The sequence below is a fragment of the Hemicordylus capensis genome, chromosome 2, assembly GCF_027244095.1.
Source record: "Hemicordylus capensis ecotype Gifberg chromosome 2, rHemCap1.1.pri, whole genome shotgun sequence".
Taxonomy (NCBI): Eukaryota; Metazoa; Chordata; class Lepidosauria; order Squamata; family Cordylidae; genus Hemicordylus; species Hemicordylus capensis.
Window position 1 is genome coordinate 185,600,841 of NC_069658.1, and position 9,700 is coordinate 185,610,540.

Below are 9,700 nucleotides of genomic sequence, written 5' to 3' on the forward strand. Positions count from 1 at the left end.
ATCAGCATATTGATAACACTCTGCACCAAATCCCCTGATGATCTCTCCCAGAGGTTTCATGTAGATGTTAAACAACATTGGAATCAATACGGAGCCCTGAGGGACACCATACAAAAGCTCAGATTTTGAAGAACAGCAATCTCCAAGAGACACCATCTGGAATCTGCCTATGAGGTAGGAGCGGAACCACTGCAAAGCAGTGCCTCCCACCCCCAATCCCCGGACGTTCCAGGAGGATACTATGGTCAATAGTATCGAAAGCCACCAAGCGATCTAAAAGGACCAACAGAGTCACATTCCCTCTGTCATTTCCCAATTGGAGATCATCCATCAGGCTGACCGAGGCAGTCTCTACCCCATAGCCTGCCCGGAAGCCAGTTTGAAAAGGGTCTAGATAATCAGTTTCCGCCAAGACCGCCTGGAGCTGGGAGGCCAGCACTTTCTCAATCACCTTGCCCAGACATAGAAGGTTGGAGACAGGCCTGTAATCATTTACCTCTGAGAGATCCAAGGCAGGCTTCTTCAGAAGTAGTCTAATGATTGCTTTCTTAAGACAAGGAGGCATCCTGCCCTCCCTCAGAGAGCATCTCATTATGAGCATCTCTAGTAAGACTTCTAAACCAGCAGAACAGAAGAAGAGAATCATGGACCTATCAGCTCTGTTTACCTTAAAAGTCACTAGTTATAAGCTCACAAGCCTCATAGAACTGCCTGCTTCACAAGTTTAGTGACAACATACATTTTTTCTGCTTCTATTTCTGGATGGCTTTTGTTTTTCTAAACAATGGGTGTCAGCTGTTGTTTTTTAGAACATTCTCACACTTAAGACATCACAAACTGAATACAGGAGCCTCAAAAAAACCCTTTATTTCAGATTTTGCTTATGTACACCTGTGTACACTTAACAGATTGATCTATATGGTTCATTGCTTAAACATATGTAATCAACAATAGATATAAGCAGTCTATAAAGTGTATTGGATAATGCATTAAAACTTTTCAATATACATTATCTTGATATTCCCCGCGCGCGCGCTCTCTCTCTCTCCCTCTCTGATACCAAGATAATTCCAGGTTTGCCTATTCCTCAGTACCCAAGGTTTCTAAACATCAGAGAACAAAGTGCCCCCCACCCTTTAATCTTGGCTTGAAGGATGGATTGTCTAGTGCCTTCTCAGACACCATCAGCAACCAATAGGCTAGTCCACTGCCCAGCTAAGGCGGCTGGGAAGTCTGTTGCTTCCTGTTGCCTGGGCATGGCAATCTATCAAGGCACAGGGGGCCCAAAGAGGTCCATAGTCTCCACCACTAATGAAAGGTGGTCCAGGAAGGAGTTGATAGAAACACGTAAGATCCGAGCCTCATCCGCTCTCCAACGGCTGCAAGAAATTGATGAATGCTTAGTGTCAGAACCTGCACCACCACGACCTCTCTCTCGCATCAGCCCTATTCACATGTTCTATTAAACCCTCGTACAATCTGTGTATACAGTGTACACAGGTAGAGATTGGTATGCAGGCACCGGTATTCACATCTATGTTAAATGCAGGTACAGCAGTTCGTTTTCTGTTTGTATCCTGCATTTCAGAAGGCCTGTACTCAGATCCACTTTAAAGATGAATGCAGGTACAGTCCTTTACACAAAAACATGTACATGTATACAGATACCTGAATGTAGGTGCAACATAATGTCTGAACAGGGCTCCTGACCTCTGCTGTTTGCAAAGCTGGCCCAATACATGTTGGCAAAAAAGACAGAAAAACTAAAGAGCATCTTCCTTCACTTGCTAAGCAGCATCAGGCACTGTCCGTCACAGGAGCGGTGCGAGAGCTTATTGCTTTTGTGCAGTTCCTATTCATAGCATGACATCACTTTGTCGTCTATCTGTCTCCTGTCCTTCCTTCAAGCTCAGGGCAGCAAACATGGGAATTATGCCATTTTTATCTGCACAGCTATCCTGTGAGGTAGGTTAGGCAGCAAGCCCTAGAACTGTGAGCCCCACGGGGCAGAGACCAGTCTTCTAAGCCTTTGTAAAGCATCATGTTCACAAATGGTGCCATATAAAATAATAGTGGTAGTGGAGCTGGGATTAGAACCCAAGTCACCCTGGTTCAAGTCCAGCTGCTCCATCCACCCACATTATTTCTTCAATTCATTTATTATATGTATATCCTGCCTTTCTTCCACCATCCTAGATGTGCTTAGCTCCAGCACAGCAGACTGTACTGTGTGCCCACAGACCACATCCTGGCTCCCATCTCCCTCCCTGGGGTGAGCTGCAGAGGTGAATTTTGAGTAGATCGCACCGCGCGTCTCTCCCCTTCCCAGGGAGCACACACACACCATACTCACACATGCAAGATGTTGTCCGTCACATTCAGTTCTTTGCTGATCCCTCCTTTGCGGGGCTCAGGGTCTGGGGCCAAGGAGCCCAGTGCAATCTGTGCCAGCGACGATGACGGGAAAGGAACGCTGAGCTCACTAATGTTTGGGGTTGCCATAAGGAATATCAAACTTATAAAAGAGCATGGGAAAGCTTCCTCCCACACACCCACCAGACTCTCCCTAGCTTGAGATGCATGGCACCTTCACAGAATCACCTTTGCAGCCTGTGTTGATTAAATCAGGAAAGGCACCACCAGCCCCTGGTTTTCTCAAAGACACCACTGTGTTTCCGAATCCCCATTTTACTTTTAATCATGCACAGAGAGGGCTGAAGACTCTCTCACCCAGTTCCCACTCTTTAAACACCTGAACTACACTAAGGCAGATACAGAAGCCCTAGTCAGACACTGTGTTGTGCCTACGAGGATACAGATGCCTGTACACAGGTGTGTATTTTGTGTGTGAATGCCTGTACATGTGCTCATTTTAAAAGTAAACCTGAGTACACACCCCTTAAATGCATGGAACAGATAGGAAATGTACTGCTGCACCTGCATTCAACATAACATGTAAATAACTACATCTGTGAACAGATATCTACCCATGTACCCTGTACACTGAATGTAGGAGTGTTGAGCATAACATGCAAATCGGGCTAGAGGTTAAGGGGCAATTCCTGCACACAAAGCCAGTCTCTCCAGTAAACGCCCAGAGACTCCCACAAGTGTTCCCTCTAACAGGGATTCCCAGATGTTGTTCACTACAACTTCCAGCATTCCCAGCTGCAAGGGCCTTTGGCTTGGGATGATGGGAGTTGTAGTCAACAACATCTGGGAATCCCTGTTGGAGGGAACGCTGACCCCCACCCCCTCACCAATCTGTCACAATTTGCCCCCAACTCTAGGACGGCTGCCTTCAACCTTTTCAGACCCAAGGGCCTCCCATCCCCTTATCCCCAACATGCAACATCCCCTGCCCCCTTTTCATTTTTTGTTTCTTTAAACTGTATATCCAGCTGTTTTTGTTCTGGCATATACACTTAAGGCCCATTTCAGTCTGTCGCCTACCGACTTTCAACCAGCCTGACTTTCCAAGCCATGGGAGAAGGGTGAGCAGTGCTAGCTCCGCCCCATTAGCCACCTACGACTCCTCCTAGATCCCACCATCACCATCTCGGTCTCCTGCGCCCCTCGTAAGAGTCAGTATCCTATTCCGGGAAACGCTGCCGGAAGTTCTCTCTCCCCCGGGGGAATTTATCTGGACTTGTTGTACCCCGCCTTTCAGGCCGAAAACTTCGCAGGGCGGCTTAAATCAAAGGGGCCTAGATAGCCCACCCCATCCAGAGAAAGGAGTAAGCAGGCAGCGCTTCTCTTTTTGCAGCCCAGCCCAGCCACATCTCGCCCCCTGAACCGGCTTGCCTGTAGGACCCAGGCGGCCAACTCCTCCCTTCTCCGCCCCGCACTCCGCCCCCAGCCACCCTTCCTGATCATGATCTCCTGCCTTCTCTCTCTGGATACAACGCAAGGCCCGATCCGTGCACAGCGTTGCGACCGGTGACGACTGCCATAGCTGCAGCACCCAGTCCGCCCCACGTGGGTGGAAGGAAGCGGCGGGCCACGTGGGCCGGGAAAAGGCGTGGCCCAGGGAGAAGGCGCAGCCCCCTTCTCGGGTGGACTCTTTGCAACCTGCAATGGCGTGAGGCGGAGCGGGGAGAAAAGGGGAGGCGCGTTTCAGCTGCTAATAATATGCATGCAGGCCCTATTGGCTTACTACTCTATGTACGCTTTTGTACTCCAAATTTCGCCCGGCTGGGCTAGCACGGAGCGCCTGAGCAGGGACGACAAGTAGCTGCTCTGGTTTCAAACCATGTTCGTGATGCTGCTTGTAGAGGGCTGATTCACACGTGTGCATGTCCAACCGTTAATGACTGCCGCTCCAGGCGATGACTTGCAATGCATGATGTGAGAGGGAGCCAGCGCACGCCGCAGAACTTTGATATCATCCCAGCATCCCAGCACCTGGTCTACTACACATGCGCGCTCATCGCTTGACAACAAGGAAGGAACTGCATGTGTGAATCAGCCATCGCTGAAATTAGTTCATATAACATCACAGAATGAACTTTAACAACTGCAGTGATTTGATTTTATCTATTCCAGCCTCACTGGGCTGGTCCACACATATATACCCCATCACTTGTTTTAAGAACAGGCCTGTTGGATCAAGCCCAAGGCTTATCTAGTCTAGCATCCTGTTTCCCACAATGGTCCACCAAAAGCCTCAGATAAGCCTGCGTCTGAGGCTGAGGTGACCTATAATCATTAGACTGGTAGCCATTGATGAACCTGTCCTCCATGAATTTGTCTAAGCCCCCTTTAAAACTATCCAAGCTAGTAGCCACCCCTGCCTTATCCCATGACCACTAAGTTTACTCAAGAGCCTGTGATGGGGAAAGAAAATGTATCTACATTTGACGACTGGCAGATGGATGCATGAACCGACTTGATTTTTTAAAAAAATGTCTCTGAGGCAATGTGAGACTTCAGTCTGTGGGGTCAGATATGTAATTCATACATTGCAATTCATCACTAAAAGTTGCAACCATCAAGAGATAGACATACAGCCCTGAACATCTCCCTCAAATAAATACCTGTCGCAGAAGCTGTATTTTCACTAAGTGAACCTGGACATAGAGACATCTTGTGTGCAGGAAAAGAATCATGTTGTGCTTTCCAGAAAGACTGTTTTTGTATCTTACAGTTTTCTCTTAGCAACAAACATACATGCCCCCACTTCCTCTGAGACCTTGGGATAGGACAAAAATAATTTTTTGAAGATTAACAGTTTACATAGAAATGTGTTATCTTTGCCTTTAACCAGAAAGCACCTTCCTTCAAACACCACCTGCCATTTCCACCCTTGAGACCAAGCAATCGGTGACTCTGTGCTTTGGTGCTTTTCCATTTCCAAGAAACACTTTCCAGCATGTTAGGAACTGTGCCAAGTCCCTTCTTCGGCTTACTCTTCAAGCCAACTGGGACGACTGAACAGAATCTGAACAGAATCACCACATGCTGTGCCTCTAACAGCTGCATGGCAGGCAGCAATCCAACAGGTATAGCTTTTACTGGCTTGGAGATGCAATGATTGAGAATGCTGTATCAGACAGGATTTCTACTTTTTGTGTAACTGTTAAAGGTATTGAGAGAAGGGGGTAGTAACAGCCCCCATGGCAAGAGCACTATTATTGATAAAATCTGATATTCAGAATCATAACTGAGCATGTATAATAATGTCATTGTTTTGCATATAAATCTTAAACAGATATATTTGGGGCTAATTCACTCATACATGAACACCATTTGCTTTCTCTAACCTTGATTACAGGCAACAGAAGATATGCAGTGATTCCATTGAAGAACATTGTGCTGGAGGTGACATGAAAGTTTTGCCTGCATTGTTGTATCTGTGATGTCCCATTCACACTTGCAGACTATCACTTTATGTCCTCCAGCAATGAGAATGCATGCAGTCTTCATGACCGGCAGCTTCATGTGTCAATTGAAAACCTTTGTTTCAAAGTTGTGAACATTTTGTCTGCAGTGGCCCATTCACACATGCAAGTCATTACTATGTATTATAGTGCTCCTCTGTGAATCAGCTCTTGACTGATTCTCTACTGAATGTGTAAACCACCTCTTATAAGAAAACATTATAGGCTTGGTCTGTGGTGTTTGACCTGTGACACTGCATTTGTACATGCAAGTCCCAACTGATGCTGTAGAGATGGACATGCATGTGTGAACCAGCCCTTAGCAATCCCATTGATTTCAGCAAAATTGTCTTCCAAGTAAATTGCTTGAAAGGATTAGTAATTTGTTCAAGCGGTCAGCAATAACCCATCCTGGCTATATTTTTAATGAAAAACACTTAAATAGGGTCTCTCAGCCCTAGCAATGATTGAATGTGCTGACAATCCATTTGCTGAATTTTTATTCTACTTATTTATTTGCCTTGTATATAGTGAGCATTCCAGACAGACTCCCTTTCAAGCTCACCATCACCAGCCCTAATTGAAGCCACAAAGGCTAGACTAAAAGTTTAGCTTCACATTTACTTTTTGTAAAAAAAACAGAACAAAACACAAGAATCCTGACCATCTCCAATACACATGTGCTTGGTAGGGTGGGTTGCTGTTGTGTCCACTTCTCCCTTACATTTCAGTTCTCAGCAAATAAAGAAAATGCCATTATCTATCTCTGCCCCAGGGGAAGCATTTTATATCCAACACCAATATGAATCATAAGAGACCAAAAGGTCCATCTAGTCCAGCATCCTATCTCAGACAGTGCACACCAAGATGCTTGCAAGAAGACAGAATCAGGTCAGAATAGTAGCATCCCTCCCCCAAAGTTTGCCTACCAGTATCTGATATTCAGAGGTATACTACCACTGAATCAAGAGGTCCCATTTAACTATTACTACGAATAGCTGTTGACTGACCTATCAAGAGTTTGGTTTCCCATCCCTGCTTCTCTTCCACCATTGAGCTGAGTTAATGTTGCCTTTTATCCCAAGTGAAAAGTTATCTCCCAGCTTCAGACCCTGCAGGGATTATTATCTCAGTTCACATATCACAATGACTAGAGATCCTAAATCCTGAGATGTGAGCCCAGAACCTCTTTTGAACATCTAGCCCCAGAATATACGAAGTAGTCAAATAGATAGTAAGATGCTCTCAAAACACAGCAGACGTTTTCATGCCTGCTATGTAAGCCAAGTACAGCCCACCTACAGGTATCAGAATCAGACAGAGCAGCCACCGAGTCATCCGCTCAGCCGTGCAGAGCTGGCAGTTTTGTTTCAGAAAGCAACCACCGAAAGCCACATCACAAAAACAGTCCTAGGACAGAGATAGGCAACTGACGGGCCAGGGGCTGAATCTGGCTCCTTGAGAGCAGCTTCATCATCCACACTGGCAATCCGTCTCCCCAAAATCTATTGCCAAAGAGCATTTTAATCCAACCACACAATGTGAACAAGAACAGAGGCTCCCAAGAGGATGGGGAGGAAGAGGCACTGGGGAGAAAGGAGTTTAAAAAAAACAACACACCACAACTCTGCCTGAGCCTCAGTTCCCACGGGAGTCTGTAGGCACAGCCAATGTTGCTGGTTCTTCAGGCTCTACTTAGTTCAAAATCCTGACCCTGCTAACATCAGCCGCAGGGGCACAAAGTCACAAAGAGCCCTACAGGCCACTTCTCCCTGCCCCACCCCAGAACTGCCGCCATTACTACTCCCTGCCTGCTGACCACCCATCTCAGTCCTCTGTTCCCTCCCCTCCACACCCCACAATTCCCAGGATCCAGGACTTTGCATTTTGGCACATTATCTTGCTGCCACCCTTGCCTCCTCTTCCCACTCACCCCTCCTTGGGCTGACCTTGTACCTGAGAGAGAAATCTTCTGTGTGAAATTGTGATGATATTCCCAACGTGTGTCATGTTTAAATGGCCTGTGCCTTAACAAAGCAAACCTGAACTGCTGCATTTTTGGCCCACAAGAATATCCATGGGTAAGTTACACAGTCCAGCCTGCTCAGGGTCTAAACCTGAGAGCTCAGACTTGTATTACACGATTCCCACTCTCAAGGGTTGATAACCCAGGCCACATAGGACGCTGCCTTAAACCTAGTCAGACCCTTGGTTGGCCTAGCTCAGTACTGTCTGACTAGCAGCGGCTCTCCAGGGAGTCAGACTAGTGTTCCCTCTAAGGCATGCACATGAGCTCAGAGTTTTGGATGTCCGCTCAGTTAATGTTAGATCCTGCTCAGATTTAATCAGGAAGGTCCCACTCAGAATGCACATGCGCACACACTGCTGCCCAGAACAAAACTCATTCCACACACAGACGAAAAAAAATGAGAGAACATTGTGTCAGACAGATATTTCCCACACCTCCCTGAAGTTGCCAGGGATTGAACTGGGGGACCTTTTGCATGCAAAGCAGACGCTCTTCTGCCAAGCTATAGTTCTTTCTCTAAGAGTCACTTTGGTGTAGATACTCCAGAAGTCACAGCAGTGTCAAGTATAAATTTTTCTTTTTCTTGCTTTTTTAAAAGCAGTGAATTCCTCAAGGGCAAAATAGACACGACACCAGAATTGATCAGATCTGCTGATGGCAGTACTGGGGGAAAGGAGTTGTGCTCTATCTACTGTACAGATCCAAATGAATCTGAAGCTTCAAAATGAATCTGAAGATGGGAGAAGGATTGCCAGTGTCCCCTGAAGCTGCTATAGTCCCCCCACCCAGTGAAAAAGCACACACATACACACAATACAGATACCAGTATTTTTTCCAGCTGAAGGAGGGGATCTCAAAGTTTGAGTGGAGGATTTGGAAAATACAGTTACACTCCCTCGTCCAATATTACTGCTCAGAAGTTTGGGGGCGGGGTGAGGGGGCAATCAGCACAGTCAATCACAAACCCCAGGTATCGAATCGGTTCTTGACTTCAGGTACAGCAATTCTGCACACAATATTCATTCCTGTTTGCACACCTCCATGGAATACTCCCAGCCCTAAGTTTTGGCCCCTTTTCAGTTCTGTGAACCCAGGTTTCTTGACCTGTCCTGATAATTGCTTCCTGGAAATACCACACAAGGCAAGATTATCCACTGTCTGCTAGACAGCCATCTTCCTATTTGGGGCCAGATCTGCAAATATTAACCATCTCCAGATATCTTGTATTTGTGCTGTCCTGAAGATGGAGAGCCTACCATGTTACTTGCTTGAATATGTCATCTATAGCTCTATGCGGGGAACATCTCCTACACATTATAAACAAGATAAATCATTGGCATATTGAGCAAGATGACCCACTTCCTTCTTGAAGGTATGAATAATTATGTAACTTATAGAACAGTGTTTCTCAACCTTGGGTCCCCAGATGTTAGACTATATCATCCCCAGCCACAAAGGCCATGACTGGGAGTTGTAGACCAACAACATCTGGAGACCCAAGGTTAAGAGACCCTGTTATAGAAAGACTTTTTCACTCTTCCTGCATTAAGCATTCAAGACTACTGCAACAGTATTCAACAGGCAACGTTGAATAACATGTTCCATCAGGGGTGCAAGTAATGTTTTGTTGGTGGGCAGTTCAGTTGTCTTCGTATTTTGAAGAAGTTGTATGTAAACTCATAAAAACTGTGACTAAGCAGAAGGCTGTCTCCTCCAAAGCTGCAGACTGCACCAGGGACCTGAATTTGCCTATTACCAAAGCTTAGACACCAACACTGGAGAGCACCAATAC

The 9,700-nt window shown here is 46.2% G+C and overlaps 1 protein-coding gene across 1 annotated transcript; it reads right to left on the bottom strand.

Moving 5' to 3' along the window:
• Nucleotides 1–842: 842 nt before the first annotated feature.
• On the bottom strand, nucleotides 843–4,091 carry LAGE3 (L antigen family member 3). The gene is made up of 3 exons (XM_053298362.1): nucleotides 3,904–4,091; nucleotides 2,354–2,482; nucleotides 843–1,379 (listed from the first exon to the last, which is right to left on the bottom strand). The coding sequence occupies exons 1-3, from the start codon at nucleotides 3,951–3,953 to the stop codon at nucleotides 1,268–1,270; spliced, it is 291 nt and encodes a 96-aa protein (XP_053154337.1). The 5' UTR covers nucleotides 3,954–4,091; the 3' UTR covers nucleotides 843–1,267.
• Between the last annotated feature and the right edge of the window lie 5,609 nt (nucleotides 4,092–9,700).

What these genes read in the sequence shown, in the direction of transcription:
- LAGE3 (XM_053298362.1), bottom strand. Translation starts at nt 3,953, where the DNA reads ATGGCAGTCGTCACCGGTCGCAACGCTGTGCACGGATCGGGCCTTGCG. An exon ending in CACGGATCGGGCCTTGCGTT is followed by an intron (nt 2,483 to 3,903) that starts GTATCCAGAGAG and finishes CCCAAACATTAG; the next exon opens with TGAGCTCAGCGTTCCTTTCC. An exon ending in ACGGACAACATCTTGCATGT is followed by an intron (nt 1,380 to 2,353) that starts GTGAGTATGGTG and finishes AATTTCTTGCAG; the next exon opens with CCGTTGGAGAGCGGATGAGG.